Source organism: Cetorhinus maximus, chromosome 1 (genome assembly GCF_964194155.1).
Source record: "Cetorhinus maximus chromosome 1, sCetMax3.hap1.1, whole genome shotgun sequence".
NCBI lineage: Eukaryota > Metazoa > Chordata > Chondrichthyes > Lamniformes > Cetorhinidae > Cetorhinus > Cetorhinus maximus.
This window is the reverse complement of record NC_135879.1, coordinates 237,098,793-237,126,622: the sequence shown is the minus strand read 5'-3', so window position 1 is coordinate 237,126,622 and position 27,830 is coordinate 237,098,793. Positions and strand designations below refer to the sequence as shown.

At 45.7% G+C, this 27,830-nt stretch overlaps 1 protein-coding gene across 1 annotated transcript in view; it reads right to left on the bottom strand.

Annotated features, from left to right (window-relative positions):
- The window catches only part of LOC144688041 (dedicator of cytokinesis protein 2-like), a 1,154,257-nt gene that overhangs the window by 189,128 nt on the left and 937,299 nt on the right, over positions 1–27,830 (bottom strand). Inside the window, exon 34 of the mRNA XM_078554696.1 lies at positions 18,221–18,306. Within this exon, the coding sequence (XP_078410822.1) occupies positions 18,221–18,306 (86 nt within the window). The remainder of the gene's footprint in view (positions 1–18,220; positions 18,307–27,830) is intronic.

Below are 27,830 nucleotides of genomic sequence, written 5' to 3'. Positions count from 1 at the left end.
ACGAGACCTGGGTGTCCTTGTATACCAGTCGCTGAAGGTAAGCATGCAGGTGCAGCAGGCAGTAAAGAAGATAAATGGTATGTTGGTCTTCATAGCCAGAGGATTCGAGTACAGAAACAGGGATGTCTTGCTGCAATTGTACAGGGCCTTGGTGAGACCACAGCTGGAATATTGTGTGCAGTTTTGGTCTCCTTATCTGAGGAAGGCTGTACTTGCTATAGAGGGAGTGCAGCGAAGGTTTACCTGACTGATTCCTGGGATGGCGGGACTGACATATGAGGAGAGATTGAGTCGCTGGAGTTCAGAAGAATGAAGGGGGATCTCATAAAAACCTATAAAATTCTAACAGGACTAGACAGGGTAGATGCAGGAAGGATGCTCCTGGTGGTGGGGGAGTCCAGAACCAGGGGTCACAGTCTGAGGATATGGGGTAGACCATTTAGGACTGAGATGAAGAGAAATTTCTTCATCCAGAGAGTGGTGAGCCTGTGGAATTCATTACCACAGAAAGTAGTTGAGACCAAAACATTGTATGTTTTCAAGAAGGAGTTAAATATAGCTCTTGGGGCGAAAGGCATCAAAAGGTATGGGGAGAAAGTGGGAGCAGGCTATTGAGTTGGATGATCAGCCATGATCATAATGAATGGCAGAGCAGGCTTGAAGGGCTGAATGGCCTACTCCTGCTCCTGGTTTCTATGTTTCTATGTTTTATTCCAACCACCTGCCACAACTAGCCAGTGATCCCTTCCCTGTAAACCTCTTCCACTCTCACTCAGCTGTGGCCTGGATCCCTCACTGATCCTCTGCAACTAGTGGGTGCATTGCTGGCAGCTTACCCCTGCTCTCCAGGGACCTTTATCCCTGGGAAGGCTCGCTTCCGGCTACTTAACTGCCTGGACAGCACTTAACAGAGTGGAACTTCCCAAAAGAAGGCAACGTAGGGCTCTCGCTGGTACTCCAGCTGAGGAACGAGCACCTGGCAACTGGATTAGACTCTCTGTAGTGTCTTTTAGACCAGAGAAGCCTCGGTGGTAGCTCAGGACAGAGGTGTGAGAATATCGCCCAATCCACGGCCATGGATTTCCTTGTTGCATTTCCAAATATTGAATGTAACTCTGCTTGATATCTGTGAAAAAACCTAATGACTCCTGTAAACGGGATTTCCGACAACTCTTCAACAATGGCAACTTGCATTCCGTCTCTTGGACGTAGTTAAAATGTCCCCAGGCGCCAAATCCACAAGGACAAAAATTGCCACTGAGCCGCTGGAAAAAATATTCGGACAGGTGGCCAAAAGCTTGGTCGAAGAGGTGGGTTTTGAGGACTGACTTAAAGGAGGGTAGAAGAGAGGTAGAGAGAAGCTTAAGGAGGGGGTTCTAGGCCAGGACATTAGGCTGGGCGTGCCCGACAGGCCCGAGCGCGAAATGACCATGCGATGACATCGGGCGTGAGCTCCCGACGTCACCGCGCAGTTTCGCGATGTGTGTTCGGCGGGCGCGCGCCAGAGTCGGCTGCGCGCCTGCCGATAATGAAAAGGCCCATTAAGGCCATTAACAACCTCATCAACTTGAAATTTACGCTGCCCGTCCAACCTAACGGACAAGCGGCCTTCACATTTTTTAGGCAATCTCATCCACCAGTGGGATTTAGGTTTCCTAAAGCTAACACGCATTAAATAAAAACTTGAATTTGGGATTTTACTGAGTTTATTAATTTTTTTTAAAAAAGCGCTTCAATCTCCCTGAGGCAGTTCCGTGCCTCCAGGAGACTGAAGGGCTCTTTCGCGCGTGTGCCCGAACTGCACTCCAGGGCCCGGCTTTCCCTCCTCCCACGACCCGCACAGGCAGCGCTGAGCCCTGCAGCTCGCGATCCACGCAAGGCGGGCCCTAATTATCCCCCCCCCCACCCCGCGTGAAATTGCGGCGCGGAGCTGATCGCGGGCAGCGGTCGGCTTCCTGACTGCCCCTGCCCACCCCTGCCGAGCCCGCCCGATGAGGGAAAAAATTCTGGCCCTAGAGTTTAGGATTCAGCACATGTCCACCAATGAAGTGTGAGGACGGGCAAGGGGCCAGGATTGGAGGAACGCTCAGAGGGTCGTAGGGTTGAAGGTGGTTACAGAATTACAAAGGTAGTGAGTGACCAGGCCCGTGGCGGGGTGGGGGGGATTTGAACTTAAGGATGAGAATTTTAATATTGCAGGGCTCAGTGATTTCTCTCTTCTCTGAGATGACTGATCTGGCTGTGTTTGCAGCATTTTCTGTTTTTCAATGCATTAGCTCACGTAGGACACCTAGTGCCTGGGCTGAGATGGTATCTCTATTCCCTTTGTAAGGGAGCAGCATGTTTTTCAACATTGTAACCTAGAATTTACAGTGAGACTACGTGGCCTAACATGCTGCGTGTTTGTATGTAAATCCTTTTGTATTTTAACACTGATGATAACCTATTTTGTTGAATCTCAGCACAGGATGAGGCCATTTGGCCCATTGTGCCTGAGCTATTCAATTAGTCCCACTCCCCCCGCCTGCTCCCGGCCATAACCCTGCAAGTTTCTCCTTTTCAAGTATTTGTCCAATTAAGTTTTGAAAGTTCCAATTCAATCTGCTTCCACCACTCTTTCAGACAGTTCATTCCAGATTATAACAACGCACTGCGCAAAAAAACTTATCTTTATCTGCTCCCTCTGGTTTAATATCTTAAATTTGTATCTGGAAATAATTTTTCCCTCGCCACGCTTTCAAAACATGATTTTCAACCCCTCTGTTAATTGCTCCCTTAACCTTCCCTGCTCAAAGGAGAACGATCCTAGCTTCTCCACTTTTTTTCCTTCATTCTTTCATCGGACGTGCATATCGCTGGCAAGGCCAGCATTTGTTACCCATCTCTAATTGCCCTTGAACTGACCTTGCTAGGAGGCCATTTCAGAGGTCTGGAGTCACATGTAGGCCAGACCAGGTAAGGATGACAAGATTTCCTTCCCTAAAGAACATTAGTGAACCAGATAGGTTTTAAAAACAAAGAAAAGATAGCTTCATGGTCTCTATTACTGAGACTAAATTTATATTTCAGATTTATTAACTGAATTCAAAATCCACCAGCTGCCATTTGAACACATGTCTCCAGAGGACTAGCCTGGACCTCTGGATTACTAGTCCAGTAATATTACCACCACCCCACCATCTCTGCTATTTACTTGGCTAAAGCTTCTCGTAAAAATATTCTCTTTATCTGATCCTTTAAGTACCCATTCTGCCAACATTATGAACTGCAATTTCTAACCTTGTGTTCTTTAAGGTTGGAGATTCTAGAATGAGAGACCATAGCCTCAGGACAAGGGGTGGGCCATCTAGGTCTGAGGCGAGAAGAAAATTCCTCACTCTGTGAATCTTTGGACTTCTCTACCCCAGGAGGCTGTGGATGCTTAGTCATTGAGTGTATTCAAGACTGAGATCTGTGGATTTTTGGGAGCTAAGAGAACCGAGGGATATGGGGACAGGGTGGAAAATGGAGTTGAGGTTGAAGTTCAGCTGTGATCTTATTGTGTGGCGGAGCAGGCTCAAGGGGCCATATAGCTTCCTTCTGCTCCTTTTTTTTTTAACGTCCTTAAGCGTTTCATGACTGACTTTGTATCCTTGAAGGCAGAGCCGGCAAATGTTGCAGTCTGTCGAAAGCTTGAAAGTTGCGTTCAATATCATTACAAGCAAGTCTCAGGTCAGGCTTCATTGTACATTGCTACAAGGAAATCAGGCACTGTAACAGGGTCTTGCATCAGTTATTAATCTCTCACCACACAAGAATGTTAATGACCAGAGAGGCAGGAAGGCTAACCATACACAATATCGAGCGGCGCTGTTGATACTGGGCAGGAAACTGGAAGATGATTTGTGACTGGAGGAATTTACACACTCTATGGAGACGGAATAAGGCAGAAATCTATTATAACATCTCAGGCCAGAGTGAGTCAGAAAACGTCTTATGGGGCAGAGTTTTACATCACGTGGGCGGGCGTCCGCCCAACCCGATCAGGTGTAAAATTGTGTGAGAAGACATCGGGCGAGCGTCATCGCACAATATTTCATTTGGCGGGTGCGCGCAAAAGATGGAAGTGCACCCACTGACAATTAAGAAGACAATTGACTCCGATTTTTCATTACCCGTCCAACCTTACGGTTGGTGGACGGGTGAATCGGCCAGGCGGCCTTTGCATTTTTCATCAAGCCCCATCCACGGGCGGGATGAGATTTCTGTGATGAAATAAAATAGAAACGTCTGTGGACAGCATTTTTATCAGCTATATTTTCAGGTGATTGATTATGATGCATGGACACTTTTTTTTTTCCAGCCTTATTTATAAAACCTTTATTTCAGCTTTGTCAGATCTCCAGCTCCCCGAGGCAGCTGTCTGCCTTCAGGGATCTTTTCCATAGCGCTTACCCGCGCTCTGGAAATGTCATCGCCCGCCCTCTTCCCGGCCCCGGCCCCGGCAGCACTGAGCTTTTCAGCACGCGTTTCACGCTGGTTGTCCGTTAATTGGCCAGCCAGTTGTGAAATCGTGGTCGGGGGCTGATTGTGGTCGGCAGTCCGTTTCCCAGGCCCGCACACCGGGCAAGCCTGCCAACGGTAAAATTCTGGCCTTACAGTCGAAAACAGGCTGAAGAAAATACAACCCATCCGTTTGAGAGTGACTCCAATGTTTTCAGCCTCTCCAGCTCTCAACCTTCACGATTTCTTTCTCTGTCGATCCTTTTGTGCTCAGTTTTAAGCTCTTCTCTAACCTACTAGATCGTGCCTCGAGCATTCTATTTCATCTTCTTTTGTCAAAGTTTAAGCAAAACCTTTTTTGACGAACATCAGCCTAATTTAGGTCAGCTTTACAGTTCCTTCTCCACTCTTCTTCTCTTCCAAGATGTTGCATTTTTGCTCCTTAATGCCTTTTCCAAAGCTGGTGCCACAAGCAATCCCAACCTCCCCTGCAGTCCTCCGCACCAGTACATAAGCCAAGTGGGTCTTTCTTTATGTGTGAGTCTGGGCAGTGTGACCCCAGGATCCACCAACCTGATCCTGTCCTCAGCCAATGTAATATAAGTTGAGCAACATCCTATTGGCTGTGGCTCAGTCTGCTGCACCCTCCCAGTGAGTCAGACCGTCATATGTTCAAGTCCTGCTCCAGAGACTTGAGCATCATAATCCAGGCTGACACTTGACAGTGCAGTACTGACTTCAATACTGTCATCTAGACTTGACAAGGTAGATGCAGGAAGGATGTTTCCCCTGACTGGTTGGGGTGGGTAGATCCAGAACCAGAACCAGGGGAGGCAGTCTCAGAATAAGATATAAGTCATTTAGGACTTTTTAAAATATTCGTTCATGGGATTTGAGTGTCGCTGGCTAGGCCAACATTTATTGCCCGTCCATAATTCCCCTGAGGTGGTGAGGGTGAGCTGCCTTCTTGAAACGTTGCAGTCCATATGGTGCAGGAACATCCACAGTGCTGTTAGGGAGATAGTTCCAGGATTTTGACCCAGTGACAGTGAAGGAAAGGCGATATATTTCAAATGTCAGGATGGTGAGTGACTTGAAGGGGAACTTGCAGGTGGTGGTGTTTCCAGGTCCTTGTCCTTCGAGGTGGTAGAGGTTGCAGGTTTGGAAGGTGCTGTCGAAGGACTGAGATGAGGAAGAATTTCTTCACTTGGAGAGTAGTGAATCCATGGAATTCTCTACCCCAAGGGGCTGTGGAGGCTCAGTCTTTGAGTATGTTCAAGACAGAGATTCATAGGTTTCTAGATCTACGAACATACGAAATAGGAGTGGAAGTAGTCCACGTGGTCCCTCGAGCCTGCTCCACCATTCAATAAGATCATGGCTGATCTGTTTATGTTTCACATTCCACGTTCCCATCTATCCCTGATAACCTTTGATTCCCTTGCCTAACAAGAATCTATCTACCTCTGCCTTAAAAATATTCAATGACCCACCTCCACCGCCTTCTGAGGCAGAGAATTCCAAAGTCGTACAACTCTCTGAGAGAAAAAAATTCTCCTAATTTCTGTCCCAAAATGGCAATCCCTAGTTTTAAAACAGTGCCCCCTTGTTCTGGACGCACCCACAAAAGGAAACATCCTTTCCACGTTCACCTTGTCAAGACTGTCCAGGAACTTTTATACGGGGATCAAGTCACCCCTCACTCTTCTAAACTCCAGTGGATACAGGCCCAGTCTGTCCAACCTTTCCTCATAAGTCATTAAAGATATTAAAGACATCAAGGGATATGGGGAAATGGCATTGTGTAGAAGATTAGCTATTAACTAGTTAAATGGAGGAGCAAGCTCAAGAGGGCACATGGCCTACTCCTGCTCCTATGTCCTTTCAGATGAGATGTCAAAACAAGATGCTGTCTGCTCTCTTAAGTGGACATCAAATTTCCCCTGGCATTGTTTTTAAGAAGAGAAGAGCAGCTCTCTCCATTGCTCTGGTCAGAAAACATTCCTCAGCCGATGTCAATAATAAAATTGGATTATGTGGTCATTATCCCATTGTTGTTTCTGGGACTTTGCTGTGCACAAATTGGCTGCCATGCATCCTACATTACAAAAGTGGCCACTTTTGTGGTCAATAAGGAATGAAACCGTGCGGACTAACTGGTATTGCCTTGATCGTTGCTGGGTCAAAATCCTGGAACTCCCTTCCTAACAGCACTGTGGGTGTATCTACATCACATGGACTGCAGCGGTTCAAGAAGGCAGCTCACCACCACCTTCTTAAGGGCAATTAGGGATGGGCAATAAATGCTGGCCCAGCCACCGATGCCCACATCCCGTGAATGAATAAAAAAAAAATTCAGGTTGTGAATTAAGTAAATAGGAGGGCGGAGGGCAGGAAATTTCTCAACATCTTATTGGACTGCTATTTGTCATCAAATGGTTAAGGTACATCTAAGAGTTGAATGATACTGATCTGTAACACAAGTGGCTAATGAATTTACCTAATGAATAAGCACCATGCCAAAGACATTCATAAATGTCTTTGAAGCAATTGAACGTTCAAGCAAACAGTCTGATCGTGGATAAAAGCAGAAAGTGCTGGAAAAACTCAGCAGGTCTGGCAGAATCTGTGGAGAGGGAAACTGAGTTAATGTTTCCAGTCCGTATGACTCTTCTTCAGAGCTAAAGAGAAGTAGAAATGTGATGGATTTTATACTGTTTAAGAGGGGGTGGAACAGGTGGAACGAGATAGAAGGTCAGGGATAGGTGCCAGCTAAGGAGAGATTGCCAAAGATGTCATGGACACAAGACAAAGGGAGTGTTAATGTTAGTGTAAAGAGTAAAGATGGTACGATAGTGGCATAAAGGTAAGATAGCAATATGTGTTAATAGCAGAACAAGTGCCAGTGCTCTGTGAAATCAAAAAATAAAAACAAGTGACAGATGGCCCATATGGGGGGAGGGAGGGGTCTGTGGTGGCAGGGGAGGTGGAGGGGGGTGGCGGGGGGGGTGGGAGTTGGGGAAAATGGATTAAAAAAAGGACAAATAAATAAAAGAATAAAATAAAATGTTATATATATATATAAAATAAAAAAGTAAATAACTTAATTAAAAATTCGATGAAAAAAGGGGGTCAAGAGGGAGGTGAGAGATCCTGGTCTGAAATTGTTAAACTCAATATTCAGTCCGGAAGGCTGTAAAGTGCCTAATCGGAAGATGAGGTGCTGTTCCTCCAGTTTGCGTTGAGCTTCTCTGGAACAATGCAGCAGGCCAAGGACGGACATGTGGGCATGAGAGCAGGGTGGAGTGTTGAAATGGGAAGCGACAGGGAGGCCTGGTCCTGCTTGCGGACAGACTGAAGGTGTTCCGCAAAGCGGTCACCCAGTCTGAGTTCAGTCTCCCCAATGTAGGGGAGATGGCATTGGGAGCAGTGAATACAGTCGACAATACAGGCTGATCTTGGAAAGTGGTTGAGTGAGGGGGTAATAAAGGTTATCTATACATGAACCAGTGACATCATGGAAAAGGACAGCAAATTGGGGATCAGTGTCTTGACTCATTTTTGCTAACATGGTTTTGAATTGGGGACAGAAATGAAGGGATCTAGGTTTACTTATGGTACCAAACTAGGAGGTGAGGTCACAATTGACAGGGAATTGGTGAGCCAATTACAATAAGATCTAAATTTTAGAAGATGAGAAAGCTGGGCTGACAAGTGACAAATGTAAAAACAAAAAACTACTGCGGATGCTGGAAATCCAAAACAAAAACAGAATTACCTGGAAAAACTCAGCAGGTCTGGCAGCATCGATGGAGAAGAAAAGAGTCGATGTTTCGAGTCCTCACGACCCTTCAACAGAACTGAGTATAGTTAGGAGAGGGGTGAAATATAAGCTGGTTTAAGGTGGGCGGGGGAGAGAGAAGTTGAAGGTGGGGAGGGGTGGTTGTAGGGACAAGCAAGCAGTGATAGGAGCAGATAATCAAAAGATATCACAGACAAAAGGATCAAAGAGGTGTTGAAGGTGGTGATATTATCTAAGAAAATGTGCTAATTAAGAATGGATGGCAGGACACTCAAGGTACAGCTCTAGTGAGGGTGGGGTGGAAAGACTGACAAGGTATTAGTTGTAGATTTTAAAATAATGGAAATAGGTGGGAAAAGAAAAATCTATATAAATTATTGAAAAAAACAAAAGGGAGGGGGAAGAAACGGGGTGGGGATGGGGGGAGGGAGTTTAAGATCTAAAGTTGTTGAATTCAATATTCAGCCCGGAAGGCTGTAAAGTGCCTAGTCAGAAGATGAGGTGCTGTTCCTCCAGTTTGCATTGGGCTTCACTGTGACAAATGTTTCATGAACAAATGCAAACTGATGATAATTGGGGAAAAAGGTTAAGCAGCACAACTTAGGAGGGGGATCTGAGCACATTTGTTGGTAAATTGCTGAAATCATGAGCACATTGTTGACAGCATGAAGTAAATCAAACAAAAAAGCAGAACGTGTCCCTGGAAGTGACGTACGAAATGTTGATCAAGCCACATGTGGGGAACCATTCAGGGAGAATTTTCCCATGTAGCTCTAGACCTTGTACTACAGGTGGGATATTTTGGACTTGGGAGGGTAGAGTTGAAGACAACTAAACTGACACCATAACTAGAGAGCTGAGCTCAAAATTCTAATGATCCCAATGAGCTGGAACCTAATAATGTACTTGATGAACAACAAGGCGGTGAGGACTGAAGCTGAGAGGAGAGACGGTGAACAGAGAGTTCAAACTTAGCTGGAGCAGTTTTGGCAAGTGATAGAGTCGATGTAAACAAAATATGACGACTGCTAAAAATAGGGGCCATAAATATAAGATAATCACTGATAAATCCAATAATCCACTTAAGTGAAACTTTTTTACCCAGAGGGTGGTGAGAATGTGCAGCCCTTCACCACATGAAGTAGTTGAGGTGAATAGCGTAGATGCATTTTAAGGGGAAGCTGGGTAAGTATAGGAGGGAGAAAGGAATAGAAGGAAATGTTGATATGGAAAGATGAAGTGGGGTGGGAGGAGGCTCATATGGAGCACAAACACTGACATAAAATAGCCCTTATTCCATATTGTACATACTATTTAATGCTACGTAATATAATTCCCCTGCAGGTTGGCAGAGATCATTGTAAATTGTTGGTAACTTGTGAAGTGTATGCACCAGAATTCTAAACAAGGCAGCACATTGTAAACACAAATTCGTAACGTTAAGTTTCATATAATTTTTACACCTCCAGACTTGTGAGTTGTAAATTTCTCCCAGCTTTTTAAACTCCGCTCTGATATTTTCTAAGCAGGAAGTTCTCCCAATGTCCAGGACAATGCTGTTCCCTCAACAATGCCACCATAAACACATCTTTGTTACTCGTTGTGTCTTGCCCTACCCAGGATAATGGAGCTGTGGGCTGACTCACAGAGCCAGGGGGTTGATTTAAGGGCAACTGACACTTCTATGAAGAAATGTTTCAAATCTCATCCTTGATTCCACACTGCACCCCGCCCCCCCACCAAATCTCTGTAATCTCCTCTAGTCCAACAATCCTCTGAGAACTCTGCACTCTAATCTGGGCCTCTTGCTAAACCATTGGTGGCCAGGTCTTAAGCGGCCTGGGCCCTAGGCAACAGACTTCCCTCCTTAACTTTCCCTTTCCACCACCCTCCCTCCCTTTACAGCACTTCTTTAAAAAAAAACTCTTTGAACAAACCTAATGAGGCTCGGTGTCAAATTTTGTTTAATAACTCTCCTGTGAAGTGCTTTGGGACATTGCAATATATTAAAGATGCTATATAATTGCAAATTGCTGCTGTTGAAGTTGAATAAACATTCATTGAGAAGGGGGATTACAAATACTAATAGGGTTGGGTGTTTGAGGGCAGGGAGAGTCTCAATGTAGAATTGTATGTGGCCCTGGGTGGAGTGGATTTAAGAGGCTTAATGGTCTTTCCTATTCTGGGATTTCTTCAGTGAGAATAATTTCAACTTGAGTTTAAAAGGCTGAGGGGTGACCTACATGAGATTTGGTGGGGTGGATACAGATACCCTATTTCATCTGGTGGGGGAATCCAAGGCTATAGACTTAAATTAGAGCTAAACCATTCAGGGGTGAAATCAGGGTTCATTTTTTCATGCAAAGAGTAGCAGAAATCTGGAACTGACTAGGGTCGATAGATTTGTGTTAGGTAAGGGTATAAAGGATATGGAGCTAAGGTGGGTAAATGGAACTAAGGCAGCTCAGCAATGATATAACTCAATGGCTGAAAGCAAGATACTGCAGATGCTGGAAGTCTGAAATAAAAACATAAAATGCTGGAAAAACTCAGCAGGTCTGGCAGCATCTGTGGAGAGAGAAACCGTTAACCTTTCGAGTCTGTATGACACCCTCAGTACTGCGTTGGAATCGCAGCCTAGATTTTGTTTGCTCAAGTCTAGAGTGGGACTTGAACCTGCTGACTCAGAGACTGCCCTCTGAGCCAGGCTGGCACTATGGCCTGGATTTTCATCATCGAGGCGGGTGGCGAGAGTTGGGAAAATTCCTGGCTTGGCCTGCCCACCCCAGGAGAAAGTGCATGGCCAGGCGGCAGGTGCAGGCTGGAGTCAGGCTAGCCAACCTGGGAAAGAGGTCGGAAGCAGCCAAGGGGCTGCCCGGTGCCAGGGCGGGCTGCTTAAAAGGCCTGGCTCGGTGCTGTGGGACCTCATTCCAGTTATAATAAAAACTGTATGGGCCTCCAGCCCTCACCCCTCACACTCCCTCACCCCCAACACACCCACCGTGCCCCATCCATGCCACCTCATGCCTCCCACCCACCCTTATAGCTCCTCTTTCCACTCCCCCATGTAAAGGTAAGGTCCCCTGCACAACCCCTGTGGCCCTTCAAAACCAATGCCAAGGCAATGCCTCCAAAAAATCCCTACAACCCGTCATGCCCCCATCTCTAGGTAAGGCCCCCCAAACAACCCTTCTTGCTTCTCATGCCCCCCCAGGGCAAACTAGACAACTAGTATAGTACGTATAGTATAGCATAGCCCCAGAGGAAACATTGTCTGATTGACAGCTCAGGCTCTCTGATCTGTGCAATTTCACAATGTTTGTTTACGCAAGCTCAGTAGTTTCAAAGGATTGTGTTTTTTTTTAAACTTTAACGAGTCCTGACAATTGACACTTTTATCAGCTTGAAGTCCACGCTTTTCTTTCAAGCAGAGGAGAAAGTTATCAATTAATTGCTTTTTTTCAAACTTTTTTTACACATGCCATTGCACACTATGGTTCTAGAAACTGTTCAGTGGGTAAATGGGCATGGAAGCGTCATAGCTTGGTATAAGTGCCATGAGGGGCCATATTGGGTGGTTAGCGGTATACAGGGGGCATGAGGGGCCTAAGCAGGCAGGTGGATGGGCAGAGTTTGGCATAGGGGGTATGAGTGCCTGAGGGGGTGGGTTGAAAGACTGAGCTTGGCATAGGGGTCATGAGGGGCCTGTGGGGTGGGTGGAAGGCAACAACTTGGCATAGGGATATGAGGGGTCATGGGGGTAGGTGGAAGGGCAGAGCTTGGTATAGGGACATGTGAGGCCATAAGGGGGCGGATGGCAGGGCGGAGCTTGGCATAAGGGGCGTGAGGTGACATCGGGGATGGACGGAAAGTTAGAGCTTGGCATAGAGGGCGTGAGGTGCCATAGGGCTGGGTGGAAGAGTGGAGCTTGGCATAGAAGGCATGAGGGGACACAGGAGGTGCATAGGAGGCATAAGGTGGCACGGATGGGACATGGAGTGTGTTTGGAGGGTGAAGGGGGTGTAGTGGGGGGGAGGGCTGGAGGGCCTTTGTGTTTTTATTTTAACTGGGTCAAAGTCCCACGGCACCAAGGCGGACTGATCAAACAGGCCTCCTCCTCACCCTGCAGCCCGTGGCGGTCTCTGCACTTCTTCCTGAGACAGCTGGCCTGGCTCCAGCCTGCACCCGGACCGTACCCCCCACCCCCCCAGCAATGAGGATCCCACCTTTGCGGGCACTTTCTCTTGAGACGGATGGGTCAACACCCTACTTGCCCAACTGTGAGCAGTTCTGGCCACCACACCTCAGGAAGGATATATTGACATTGGAGGGAGTGCAGAATTGTACCTGGAGTCCAAGGGTTAAATTTTGAGGAAAGGCTACACAAACGAGAGTAAAATAATGTTTAAAAGCAAAATACCGCGGATACTGGGAATCTGAAATGAAAACAGAAAACGCTGGAAAAACTCAGCAGGTCCAGCAGCATCCGTGGAGCGAGAAACAGAGTTAACGTTTCGAGTCTGTATGACTTCGTCAGAGCTAAAGAGAAGTAGAAATGTGGTGCATTTTATACTGTTTAAGAGGAGTGGAGCAGGTGGAGCAAAATAGAAGGTCAGTGAAGGGGAGCTCAGGAGTGATTGACAAAGATGTCACGGACACAAGACAGAGGGAGTGTTAATAATAGCGGTAAAGAGTAAAGAAACATAGAAGCTAGGAGCAGGAGTAGGCCATTCAGCCCTTCGAGCCTGCTCCGCCATTCATTATGATCATGGCTGATCATCCAACTCAATAGCCTGCTCCCGCTTTCTCCCCATATCCTTTGAATATACTCCTAACCGACTCAATCTCTCCTCATATGTCAGTCCCACCATCCCAGGAATCAGTTGGGTAAACCTTCGCTGCACTCCCTCTATAGCAAGTACATCCTTCCTCAGATAAGGAGACCAAAACTGCACACAATATTCCAGGTGTGGTCTCACCAAGGCCCTGTACAATTGTAGCAAGACATCCCTGTTCCTGTACTCGAATCCTCTCGCTATGAAGGCCAACGTACCATTTGCCTTCTTTACCGCCTGCTGCACCTGCATGCTTACCTTCAGCGACTGGTGTACAAGGACACCCAGGTGTCGTTGCACATTCCCCTCTCTCAATTTATAGCCATTCAGATAATAATCAGCCTTTCTGTTTTTGCTACCAAAATGGATAACCTCACATTTATCCACATTATACTGCATTTGTCCACTCACTCAGCTTGTCCAAATCACACTGAAGCATCTTTGCATCCTCCTCACAGCTCACCCTCCCACCCAGCTTTGTGTCATCAGCAAATTTGGAGATATTACATTTAATTCCCTTATCTAAATCATTAATATATATTGTGAATATCTGGGGTCCCAACACCGATCCCTGTGGTACCCCACTAGTCACTGCCTGCCATTCGGAAAAAGACCCGTTTATTCCTACTCTTTGTTTCCTGTCTGCCAACCAGTTTTCTATCCATCTCAATACACTACCCCCAATCCCATGCGCTTTAATTTTACACGCAAATCACTTATGTGGGACTTTGTCAAAAGCCTTCAGAAAATCCAAATAAACCACATCCACTGGCTCCCCCTCATCAACTCTACTAGCTACATCCTCGAAAAATTCCAGTAGATTTGTCAAGCATGATTTCCCTTTCGTAAATCCATACTGACTCTCTCCGATTCTGCCACTGTTTTCCATGTGCTCGGCTATTAAATCTTTTATAATGGACTCTAGAATTTTCCTCACTACGGACGTCAGGCTGACTGGTCTATAATTCCCTGTTTTCTCTCTACCTTCCTTTTTAAGTAGCGGGGTTACATTAGCTACCCTCCGATCTGTAAGAACTGTTCCAGAGTCTATAGAATCTCAGAAGATGACCACCAAATGCATCCACTATTTCTAGGGTCACTTCCTTAAGTACTCTGGGATGTAGATTATCAGGCCCTGGGGATTTATCAGCCTTCAATCCCATCAATTTCTCCAACACCATTTCCCTACTAATACTGATTTCTTTCAGTTCCTCCCTCTCACTAAACCCTATGTTTCCCAACATTTCTGATATGTTATTTGTGTCCTCCTTTATGAAGGCAGAAACAAAGTATGTATTTAGTTGGTTATCCATTTCTTTATTCCCCATTATGAATTCCCCTGTTTCTCACTGTAATTGACCTACATTTGTCTTCACCAATCTTTTTCTCTTCACATACCTACAGAAACTTTTACAGTCAGTTTTTATCTTCCCTGCAAGCTTACTCTCATACTCTATTTTCCCCTTCTTAATCAATCCCTTGGTCCTCCTTTGCTGAATTCTAAAGTGCTCCCCATCCTCAGGTCTGTTGTTGTATCTGGCCAATTTGTATGCCTCTTCCTTGGATCTAATACTATTTCTAATTTCCCTTGTAAGCCATGGTTTGGTCATCTTTCCTATTTTACTTTTGCACCAGACAGGAATAAACAATTGTTGCAGTTCACCCACGCGCTCTTTGAATATTTGCCATTGCCTAACCACCATCCTCCCTTTAAGTAATGTTTCCCAATCCATCATAGCCAACTCGCGCCACATACCATCATAGTTTCCTTCATTAAGATTCAGTACCTTAGTCTCAGAATCAACTCAGAATCATTACTCTCCATCTTGATGAAGAATTCTATCATATTATGGTCGCTCATCCCCAAGGGGCCTCGCACAACTAGATTGCCAATTATTCCTTTCTCATTACACAATACCCAGTTTAGGATGGCCTGTTCTCTAGTTGGTTCCTCAACGTATAGGTCCTGAAAACCATCCCAAATGTACTCCTCCTTTACGGTATTGTTACTAATTTGATTTGCCCAATCTATATGCAGATTAAAGTCACCCATAATTACAGATGTTCCTTTATTGCATGCGTCTCTAATTTCCTGTTTAATGCCATTCCCAAAATCACCACTACAGTTTGGGGGTCTATATACAACCCCCACTAATGTTTTTTGCCCCTTAGTGTTTCTCAGCTCTACACATACAGATTCCACATCGTTGGAGCTAATATCTTTCCTCGCTATTGCGTTAATTTCCTCTTTAACCAGCAATGCAACTCCACTGCCTTTTCCTTTTTGTCTGCCCTTCCTAAATACTGAATATCCCTGGATGCTTAGTTCCCATCCCTGGTTACCCTGTAGCCATGTCTCCGTCATCCCGACTATATCATACCTGTTTACATCTATTCGTGTGGTTAATTCATCCACTTTATTGTGAATGCTCCTCACATGAAGGCACAAAGCCTTAAGGCTGGTCTTTTTAACATTACTTGTCCCATTCCCACTATTTTTCACTGAGGCCCTGTTTGATTCTTGCCCTTGATTTTTCTGCCTATCACTTTTCTTATTCCCCTTTCTGTCTTTTGTTCTTGTCCTTGATTCCCCCTCCTCTGACTCCTTGCATAGGTTCCCATTCCCCTGACATTTTAGTTTAAACCCTCCCCAACTACTCTAGCAAATATTCCCCCCAGGACATCAGTCCAGGTCCTGCCCAGGTGTAACCCGTCCAGTTTGTGCTGGTCCCACCTCCACCAGAACCGGTCCCAATGTCCCAGGAATCTAAAAGGATGAACATAGGGGCATAAGAGCAGGGTGGTGTGTTGAAATAGCAAACGACAGGGAGGTCTGGATCACGCTTGTGGACTGAGTGAAAGTGCTCCACAAAGCGCTTTGTGGAGCACTTTACAGCCTTCTGGACTTAACGCCGAGTTCAACAACTTCAGGCAACGAATTCTCTCTTCCATCTGTACCCCTTTCTTAATCGAATTATTTTATTTGTATTATTTTTATTATTTATTTATTCATTTTTAATATTTTTTTTCATCCTTCTATCCTTTCTCCCCAACCCCCCACTCCAGCCTCCCGCAGGGCCATCTGTCACTTGTTTTTATGTGGTGCTTTCACAGAGTGCTGACCCTTGTTCTGCTATTAACACATTCTGCTGTCTTGCCTTTATGCCACTATCAACACCGTGTTTATTCTTTACACTAACATTAACACTCCCTTTGTCTTGTGTCCATGACATCTTTGTCAACCTCTCCCGAGGTCCCACCTGTCACTGACCTTCTGTTTTGCTCTTCCTGTTCCACCCCCTCTTAAACAGTATAAAATCCAGCGCCCTTCTACTTCTCTTCAGAACTCTGAAGAAGAGTGATACGGACTCAAAACGTTAACTCTGTTTCTCTCTCCACAGATGCTGCTAGGCCTGTTGAGTTTTTCCAGAATTTTTGGTTTTATTTGTATTCCCTGGAATTTGGACGGCTAAGAGGTAGTTTGATCAAACTATTCAAGATATCCAGGGGAACAGTTAGGGCTGATGCAGAGAAATTCTTTCTGCAGGTTGTAGAGTACAGGTCTAGGGGATATAGTCAAATGATTAGATCCACACTTTTAGGAGTTTGACTCAATGGGCTGAATGGCCTTCTGCACTGTAAAGATTCTGTGATTCTGGGTGAAATTTGGAAACACTTCTTCACCCAAATATTGATAGCGGTTTGGAATCTTTGTCCACAAGTGGCAATTGATGCTCGATCAAACATTAATTTTAAATTGTGGATTTGATAGATTTTTGTTAGCCAAAGGTATCAAGGGATATGGGGGAAAGGCAGGCCTAAGGGGGTAGCAGTTGATCTCATTGAATGGTGGAACAGCGGTCAGAGGCCATTTCTGTTCCCATGTTCTTAAGGAAGTGAGTAACTGAAGGCACACGAATGCCAGAGATAACTGAATGGGCGAGATGTAATGGAGGCGATGGGGGTGTCGTCCGCTGGCTGGAAAGCTGGTGAGAGGCGTGCGTTGCCTTTTTTTTGGGAAGGCCTGCCGAACTGGAGAGCGACGGGCCTTCCACCAGGATCAAGGGCCCCTGGGTCAGATGTCCTGCCTGCCTCTGACTGGCCAACAACTCTATTGAACGGCAGTGCCACTGGGAGGTGGTGACTGCTGCCAGTACCTACACCCCACACCGAGACCCAGTATTGTCGCTGGATCCCAGGCCACAGGTTAGTGATGGCGGGTGGGGGAGGAGGGGGTTTGGCAACAAAAGCAGGGGTGTGGCTTTCAGCTACCACCTCACCCCCCCTCCCCCTCCCCCAGCCCCCCTTTCCTGATGCCGGGTTCCTTGATTAGGCATTGAGAGCCTTTGAACAAGGAGCCCGTCGCCTCCCCAGGAGCCCACCAGCAAAACCGAAAAGGTTTGCATGTTGTGCCTCCTGCATGGTGAGCCCCCAGTCCACCGCTGGGTTAACACAGGCGGTGGTGGGATGAGGCTCTTAAGTGGGTATTAACTGCCCCGCAGGCCTTCCCTCCACTGACTTAATTGGGGTTGGGGGTGAGGAGGTGGCGGGTCCCCTTCACTAATGAACTCACCATGGGAAGGGCATTAAATTCCACCCAATGGGCGGGATTTTCCGGCCCCGCCCGCCACCGGGACCGTTCGGTCCTGCCGAAAATCGACAGACTTTTGGCTGGGCTGCCGACTCTCCCGTGGCGGGTCCCACCACAACCCGGCCAATGACTCAGTTATCTCAGAGTGAAATGGAGCCTTACAGTACTCTCGGGATCGCCACTGAGCCCCCGATCAATCCCCTGGTCGTGGTCTCCTCCTCCACAGGCTGGCAAGGCAAACCTCCCAACATCCATCTTTATAAAATTGGTGAACTATCTGCAGATGAGGAGTGACAAGCATTGGCAGCTCCCTCAAATAATGACCAGGAGGCCCGAGGCTCTACTTTCAGGCTGATCTTGGGCCTCCTGCTTGAGGGGAGCACACTCAAAGCGTGGGGCCCAGCTCAGGCCCGTAAATGGGCCTAAAAAAAAATTCTCCCCCATTTGGGTCCATCTTACGTATCCATAATGTCATTAAAACAGACACAGAAGACCCTATAATGAACTCACATGCTTTCAAAGAGTTGCTTGTACTCTTCATCTCCTCGACCGCCTTCCACTTCGTGGTCCAAGTTTTTGATAATTTCATCCTCAAACTGAGAATCAGAAATAAGAGAAGAAAAGGTTTAATTCTAATTCATTAACAACAATATTTAAATATTATACATTCTCAATAAGCAGCATCAACTGCCTAGCAACCAGTAACACATTGAGGGGTCACCTTCGACACCATCTGGTCATTAATCTGGCAGTGTTAGCTGTGCTTGAATGGGCAGCTCTCTCACCTCTGCATAAGAAGATCATAGGTTCAAGTTCCACTCCGGAGATTTGAGCGTAAAATCCAGGTTGTCCCCCCCAGTGAGGGCGTGCTGCACTTTTGATGATGAGAACTCAATTAATTTAATGGCGAGATAGCAAACCAAGGCCCTGTCTGCCCTCCTTTTTGGACACAAAAAATCCTGCAGCAATATTGCACAGGATAGAAGAAATGTTCTCCCTGGCACCTTGGCCAATATTTATCCTTCAGTCGTCACTAAAGAACGCATTATCTGGTCATTATCACATTGCTGTTGTGGGAGTTGGCTATGTGCAACTTAGCTGCTGCATTGCCTACGTTGTAACAGTGACCACAATTCAAATTCCTTCGTTGGCTGGAAAGCACTTTGGGACTTTCTGAGAATGTAAGAGGTGCTATAGAAATGCAAGTTCTTGCTTTCTCTTTTTTCGCTCTTGCTTTCCAATTCACAAATTTCCACCACCCCACCCTCCTGTTTGATGCTAGAATGTGTTTATAGTGGGAGGCTAAAGGCGATGGCTCCATTTGTCCCGCTGTTTAGCTGGAGAACACTGTGGTTTGAACAAGGCTGAAATGAGCAAGCAGGTTGCCCGCACAAGGGTTGACCCTCTTTCAAAATGGAGCCGGCCACATCACTGGTCAACAGTGGGGTAGCAAGGCTACCAACTTCCATTTTGAGACTGTTACCGCTCCCTCAGTTTACCCAGGCCAGATGTCCAAGAGAAATGGACCCGGCTGATTCCACATCACCTGGCAGGAAGCATCTGTAGTGAACCACTTCATGCATTCACAGACTGCTTTCAAGCGAGCTCACTCCACAGCTGCCGGGCTACCAGGTGGCTGGAACCTAGTCCAGCCAGTTCTCCAACAGACTGAGAGCTTTCTCTCTCATCTTCCAGTGACAGAGGGAGTTGTCCCACAGGTATCTGCAGCTGTCTGCTGGACTCCCAACAGGAGATTTCATCATGAAATGGGCCCCTATTCCAAACCAAGATAATTAGGGCAAGTAAAAACACATGCGTTCCAGACATTATATTAGCAAATGTAAATCAATAATGAGAGAGGCAAATTAACATTTAAATTTAGCAGCCATGAGCTCCTTCAGACGTGCCTGTGATATTTATTCCTGTAATTGGTCACCTAAATGGCACTGAGACATGAAGACTTGTGCAGATCTACCCAGATGCAGCTGAGGTAATAGCTGTAATTTCTCTTAATAGGCCTGCTAATTAAATCCACTAGCCTCTTTAGTGCTTGTCAGTCTTCTTGTAGCATTTGATTTCTCTGTTTTCCCATGAATACACACAAGGTATGATTTGCTGAGTTAAGGGCTTGTCAGGGTTAGATCTAATCAGCTGAGCTAAAGGAGCAAACAATTTGTAACTTTGACGATCGGCGCAGAGGTCTTAAGAGAATGTCATTTTACCTCTCGAAGCAAGTGTGATTAAAAACCGTCAGCTCAGGGAAATCAATATACATGCATCTTTCACCATCTCTGAGCCCTGAGCGGAGTCCTGGTTGGTATAAGGTGCTTTCAATGCTTTTAAAATTTTTATTTATTTTGTCACGGGCTGTGTGTATTGCTGGCAAGGCCATAAGTTATTGCCCATCCCTAATTGCCCTTGAAAAGGAGCTATTTTCTTGAACTGCTGCAGTCCATGTGGTGTAGGTACACTCTCAGTGCTTTTAGGGTTTTTTACCCAGTAACAATGAAGGAACGGCAATATAGTTCCAAGCCATGATGGCGTGTGTCTTGGAGGGGAACTTGCAGGTGGTGATGTTCACACCTATCTACTGACCTTGTCTATTTAGGTGGTAGAGGTTGCGGGTTTGAAAGGTGCTGTTGAAGGAGGCTTGGTGAGTTAGGAGCATAAGAAATAGGAGTAGGCTATTTGGCCCATCTATCAATTTCTGTCTTGGACATGCTCAATGGCTGTGTTTCCACAGCCCTCTGGGATGGAGAATTCTTTTAATGATTCATGAACAAGGACACACAGGTCCCTTTGGACATCGACACTTCCCAACCTCTCACCGTTTAAGAAATACACTGCCTTTCTGTTTTTTATACCAGAGTGAATAACTTCGCACTTATTCACATTATATTCCATCTGCCAAGTTCTTGCCCATTCACTTAGCCTGTCCAAATCACCTTGCACCCTCCTCACAACTCGCATTCCCACCTAGTTTTGTGTCATCAGCAAATTTGGAAATATTACATTTAGTCCCCACATCCAAATCATTTATACAGATTGTGAACAGCTGTAGCCCCAGCACTGATCCTTGTGGTACCCCAATAGTAACAGCCTGTCATCCTGAGAATGATCCATTTATTCCTACTCTCTGTTTTCTATCTGTTAACAAACACTCAACCCACACCAATATATTACCTCCAATCCCATATGCTCTAATTTTGTTTACTAATCTCCTGTTTGGGACCTTATCAAAAGCCTTCTGAAAATCCACATACACCACATCCACTGGTTCTTTTTGGTTATGCCACAAGTAACATCCTCAAAAAACTCCAACAGGTTTGTCAAACATGGTTTTCCTTTCATAAGTCCATGTTGACTCTAATCAATCATATCATTATTTTCCAAGTGTCCAGTTATCACAGCCTTTATAATGGATTCTAACAGTTTCCCTACTGTTGATGTCAAACTAACAGGTCTGTAGTCCAAAAACAAAAATACCTGGAAAAACTCAGCAGGTCTGACAGCATCTGCAGAGAGGGATACAGTTGACGTTTCGAGTCCATATGACCCTTCATCAGAACTAAGGCATATAGAAATGAGTTGAAGGGGGTGGGACAGGAGAGCTCGATAGGGAGCCAGTGATAGGTGGAGGCCAAGGAGAGACTGCCAAAGATGTCATAGACAAAAGGACAAAGGGGTGTTGACGGTGGTGATATTATCTAAAGGATGTGCTAATGGGGACATTAAGGGAAGCAAGCTAGTGGCAGATGGCCCTAGTGGGGGTGGGGTGGGGGGAAGGGATCGAAATGGGCTAAAAAGTGGAGATGAAACAATAGATTGAAATAAATTTAAAAATAGGAGGGAAAAGAAAAAAATATAGTTGTAAAAAAATGATAAACTATTAGAAAAAGGGGGATCAGAAAGGGGGTGGGGATGGAGAAGAGAGTTCATAATCTGGAATTGTTGAACTCAATATTAAGTCCGGAAGGCTGTAAAGTACCTAGTTGGAAGATGAGGTGCTGTTCCTCCAGTTTGCGTTGAGCTTCATTGGTCTGTAGTCCAGTTTTCTCCCTCCCTCCCTTCTTAAATAGTGGGGGTATATTTGCTACTTTCCAGTCTGCAGTGACATTTCCAGAATCGATAGAATTTTGAAAGATAACCACCAATGCATCCAGTATTTCTATAGCCACCTCCTTCAGTACTCTGGGATGAATCTCATCTGGTTCAGGGGATTTATCAACCTTTAATCTAACTAATTTAATGAGTATTACCTCTTCATTAATACTAATTTCTTTCAGTTCCTCAGACTCACAAGTCCCTTGGTTCCCTAGTATTTCTGGGAGATTCTCAGTATCTTCCTTTGTGAAGACAGACACAAGGTAACAAGGGTCATATAGACTCAAAATGTTAACTTTGTTTTTTTCTCTCCACAGATGCTGTCAGACCTGCTGAGTTTTCTCAGCATTTTCGGTTTTTGTTTCAGATTTCCAGCATCCACAGTATTTTGCTTTTATATTTGACACAAGGTAGTTGTTTAGTTTCTCTGTCATTTCTCTATTCTCCATTATGAATTCTCCTGTCTCTGCCTGTAATGGGCCTACATCTGTCCTTTTCCTTTGTCCCCTTCCTTTTCAAATACCTAAAGAAGCTTTTACAGTCCAGCTTTATGTTCCTCGCCAGCTTGCATTCATATTCTTTTTTCTCTTTCTTTATATCAGTTTCTTGGTCATCATTTGCTGGATTCTGTATTGCTCCCAATCCTCGGGCTTACCATTTTTCCTGGCAACCTTATATGCCACTTCCTTTGATCTAATGCAATCTTTAACTTCTTTGTTCTTTTGTAAAGTTAGTGACTAGCCCTTTCTCATTTTAATTCATTCATTGCCCTTCCTTAGTTGCCCTTGAGAGTCACATGTAGGCCATTCCAGGTAAGGACAGCAGTGAACCAGATGGGTTTTTATGACAATTGGCAAAGGTTATCAATTTCTATTATCAAATAGGCTGGGTTATGAATTCAAATTTCACCATCTGCCATGGTGGGATTCGAACCTTGGTCCCCAGGGTATTACCCTGGGTCTCTGGATTACTAGTCCGGTGACAATACCATTATACTACAGTCTCCTTCCCCCTACTAAATCTGAAATAGCCTGATCCCTAGTTGGCTCCTCGATGTACTGCTCCATCCCTTATTAACAGTGCTACCCCACCTCCTTTTCCCCTCGCCTATCCTTTCTAAATGGCAAATGTCCCTGAATATTCAGTTCTCAATCCTGGTCACCCTGTAACCATGTCTCTGCAATGGCAATTAAATCATATCCATTGATCCTATTTGCATCTTCAAATCATCTACCTTGTTGCAAATAGATAGATATGTTCTTGATTGGTAAGGGGATCAAAGGTTACGAGGAGAAGGCAGGAGAATGGGGTTGAGAAACTTATCAGCCACGATTGAATGGCGGAGCAGACTCGATGGGCCGAATGGCCTAATTTCTGCTCCTATGTCTTATGGTCTTATGGAATGCTATGTGCATTCAGATAGAGTGCCCTTTATATTGTCTTTTTAACACTATTCCACATTATGAACATATTTGTTGCTAGCCTTTGTTTTGTCTGCCTTCTAATTTTGCTGATGACTTTTCTACCTCCTATTACCAGCTTGGCTTCTCTTCAATCTGAGCTCCTGCTCAGGTTCCCACCCCCTTGCCAATCTAAGTTTAAACCTTCTCCACCAGCACTAGCAAATCTCCCTGCAATCATGTTAGTCCCAGTCCTTCTAAGGTGCAACCTGTCCATTTTGTACAGATCCCACCTCCCCCAGGACCAGTCCCAATGCCCCAGAAATCTAATGCCCTCCCTCCTACACCAATACTGAAGTCACATGTTCAGTCCCTCAATCCTTCTACTCCTATGCTCACTAGCATGTGGCACCGAGAGCAATCCTGAGATTACAGCTTTTGAGGCCTTACTTTTTAATGAACTTTCTTAACTCCCTAAAATCTGCTTTCAGGACCTCATCCCTCTTCCTACCTATGTCGTTGGTACCAGTGTGAACCACGACCTCTGGCTGTTCACCCTCCCGCAGAAGCAGCTGCTGTGGTATCCTTGACCCTGGCACCAGCAAGGGGAGGGCAACACATCACCTTGGATTCACATTTACTGCTGCAGAAATGCCTGTCTGACCCCCTCACTACTGAATTCCCTATCACTGTTGCCTTCCCACCCTTCTTTCTTCCTTCCTGTGTAGTTGAGTCACCCGTGCTGCCATGGACTTGGCTCTTGCTGCAATCCTCTGAGTAAGCATTGCCCTCACCAGTATCCAAAATGGAAAACCAGTTAGTGAGCGAGATCGACTCAGGGGAGTCCTGCACTACCTGCATGGTTTTCTTAGACTGCCTGGTGGTCACCCATTCCCTAACTGCCTGTATGCTCCTAACCGCGGCGTGATCGCCTATCTAAACGTACTATCCACGTAGTTCTCTGCCTCACAGATGTAAGGTGCAGTTTGTAGTTGCTGCAGTGTCTTGTAGACGATACACACTGCTGCCAGTGAGAGTCGGTGGTGGAGGAAACGTACGTTTAAGGTGACAGTGAATGGGTGCCAATGAAGCACTTTCATTCATATTCATTCATGGGATGTGGGCATCGCTGGAAAGGCCAGCATAGCTTCCTATACCTAATTTCCCCTAAGAAATTACCGGTGAATTCTTGAATACAACCAGCTTGCTAGGCCATTTCAGAGGGCAGTTAAGAGTCTGGCCTATATTTGCCTCCAGACCTACAGCAGACTAGGCAAGGATGACAGATTTCCTTCCTTAAAGGACGTTAAGGAGCTGTTTGGGTTTTTACAGCAATTGGTAGCTTCATGGTCACTGTTTCTGATAGCAGCTTTTCGTTCTAGATTTATTTAATCTAATTCAAATGCCCCAGCTGCCGTGGTAGGATTTGAAATTCTGTCTTTGGATCATTAATCTGGGGCAAGTCCAGTAACATAACCACACTGCTACCATGCCTCTAATTGGCTGGTTGACATCGGGACTGATACCCCACGTGTTCCCGCCTCCATGGGTATTAAGTTCTGGGCAGGAAGGCCCATGCTCGACCTTCCCGCTTTACCTCCATTTGACTCCCTTGAGTGGCCAATTAATGACCACCTCAGGGCCTCTTCCCACCTCTGCTGCAATCTTCCCAGCTCCAGACCGGCCTGCCGACATGCTGGTAAAATAACTGGTAAAACCGCATGTCAGCTGGAGTGGGGCGGGGGGTGGTGGGGGGGAGGACGAGGAGGTGGGGATGGGTGCTTGAGGGATGTCCCTCGATCTGCATTAATCTGTGCATGATTAAGGGCATGGACATGTGGCAAGGGGGTGGCCGCTGACAGCCACCCTCCTGTCCTTGCTGCTGACCCCCATGGCCACCGTTTCCCCACGACTCCCCACCCTGCTAGACCCACTCCAACAGCACTTAACTTTTTCCTGGGTTGCCCCACAATCCTGAGACTCTGGGGGGTGTTGTTCTGGCAGCAGCCACGACCTCCGCTATGGTGTTGCCAAGTGCAAGAGCTGCCGACCCCTGATTGGCTGGCAGCTCCTAGCAGGCAGGAAGTCATCTTCCTCCAGCCTGCAGGAAGGCCCGCAACTGTCCACTTAACTGCCTGATGGTGGGCCTTTCACCCCAGAGTCAGCACTGGTGTCTCGTCGCTTTTTCAGGCAGTGAGCAAGACACCTGCTGAGAATGAAAGATGCTACCCACAGTATTTATATGGCTCAGTCAGTTATGTTTCTGGTCAATACTAACCCCTAGCATTTTGATAATGGAGGATTCGGCGATGGTAATGTCACTGGTTGTCAAGGATTAAACTCTCCTTTATAGAAGATGGTCATTACCTGACACTTATGTGGCATGAACGTTCTTTGCCACTTATCAGTCCAAGCCTGGATGTTGTCCAGGTCTTGCTGCATGCTGGCATGGACTGTTTCATTATCTGTGGAGTTGAGAGTGGAACTAAAAGCTGTGCAATCATCAGTGAACCTTGGTGAAGGGCAATCACTCTGACCTCTCCTCTAGAATTTGGGTTTTTTGTCTACATTTGGAACAAGACTGTAATGAGGTCAGGAGCTGAGTGGCCCTGACAGAACCCAAACTGGGCGTCAATGAACAAGTTATTACTGTGTAAGTGCCACTTGATAGCACTGTCGACGACACCAGCCACCACTTTTCTGATGATTGAAACTAGACTGATGGGGCAGTAATTGGCCAAATTGGATTTGCCCTGATTTGCTACCCTGTCCATCCCTGGGTGCTGCGCTGGGTTGGCACAAAGTGCTTTCATCTCTACAATCTGGATGTTATTTTGGGCTGGAAAAAGTTGCATTACCTCTCGATCCTGGTGGTCCCTGGGTTGGTACAAGGGACTCTGGCACTTGGGCAGCAAATTAGTTCAACACAGCAACCTTTACTCAAATTCAAAAGAACAGCCATCGGATGAAAGCTTTATCTGACAATGTTCTAAATGTAATGAGTTTGAGCAGCCTCATTGCAACTCCAATTATCTTTTGAACTCCTTAACATAGAGTTTGTCTGACACTGTGGAAAAACATAAGTAGTGAGCTGCCAACAGGTCCGATCCAAGGCCTCTTGGCTCAGTGTATTAAGCACTTAGAAGAGCTCAAGGCAATAGGGAAGAATCAGCATGGTTTTGTGAAAGGAAAATCATGTTGAACCAATTTATTGGAGTTTTTTGAAGGAGTAACATGCACAATGGATAAGGGGGAGTCTGTACTTGGATTTCCAGATGGCATTTGATAAGGTGCCACATCAAAGGTCATTACGGAAAATAAAAGCACATGGTGTAGTGGGTAACGTATTGGCATGGATAGAAGATTGGCTGGCTGGCTGAAAGCAGAGAGTATGCATAAATGGGTCTTTTTCTGATTGGCAGGATGTGACTAGTGGAATCCCACAGGAGTCTGTACTGGGGCCTCAACTTTTAACGGTTTACATCAATGACTTAGATTAGGGGAGTGAAGACATGGTTGCTAAATTTGCAGATTACACAAAGATAGGTAGGAAAGTATGTTGTGAAGAGAACATGAGGAGGCTGCAGATGGATAGAGATAGGTTGAGTGAGTGGGCAAAGATCTGGCAAATGGAGTTCAATGTGGGAAAATGTGAAGTTGTTTTACTTTGGCAGGAAAAACAAAAAAGCAGAGTATTACTTACATAGTTCTGGGGTGCAAAGGGATCTAGGTGCTCTAGTGAGTCACCAAAAGGTTAATATGCAGGTGCAGCATGTAATTAAGAAGGCTAATGGAATGCTATCCTTTATTACGAGAGGGATTGAACATAAAAGTAAGGACATTATGCTTCAGTTATACAGGGCATTGGTGAGACCGCATCTCGAATACTGTGTGCAGTTTTGGTCTCCTTATTTAAGGAAGGATGTAAATGCATTGGAGGCAGTTCAAAGGAGGTTTACTAGATTGATAGCTGCAGTGAGTGGGTTGTCTTATGAGGAAAGGTTGGACAGGCTGGGCTTGCTTCCACTGGAGTTTAGAAGAGTGAGGGGTGATTTGATTGAACGATACAAGATCCTGAACGGCCTTGACAAGGTGGATGTCGAAAGGATGTTTTCTCTTATGGGTGAGTCCAGAACTAGGGGGCATTGTTTTAAAATTAGGGTACAGCCTTATAGGACAGATGAGGAGAATTCTTTTCTCTCAGAGGGTTGTGCAACTTTGGATTTCTCTGCCTCAGAAGGTGGTGGAGGCGGGGTCATTGAATATTTTTAAAGCAGGGGTAGATAGATTCTTGTTAGGCAAGAGAAAGAAAGATTATTGGGGTTAGGCGGGAATGTGGAAAGCGCAACACAAGAAGATCAGCCATGATCTTATGGAATGGTGGCACAGGCTCGAGGGGCCGTTCCTATTTCTTATGTTCTTATGCACAGAGCCTGGAGACCATTAAGAAAATGAGTTAACAATTTAAGTTCTCTGTTTTCTGTTAAAACCCCTCACCAATGTCACACATTCCTACACAAAGGGCATTAAGGGAAACAAAAAAAAATGAAAAGGAACAATTTTTAAAAATTCTTTCATGCGATGTGGGCGTCGCTAGCAAGGCCAGCATTTGTTGC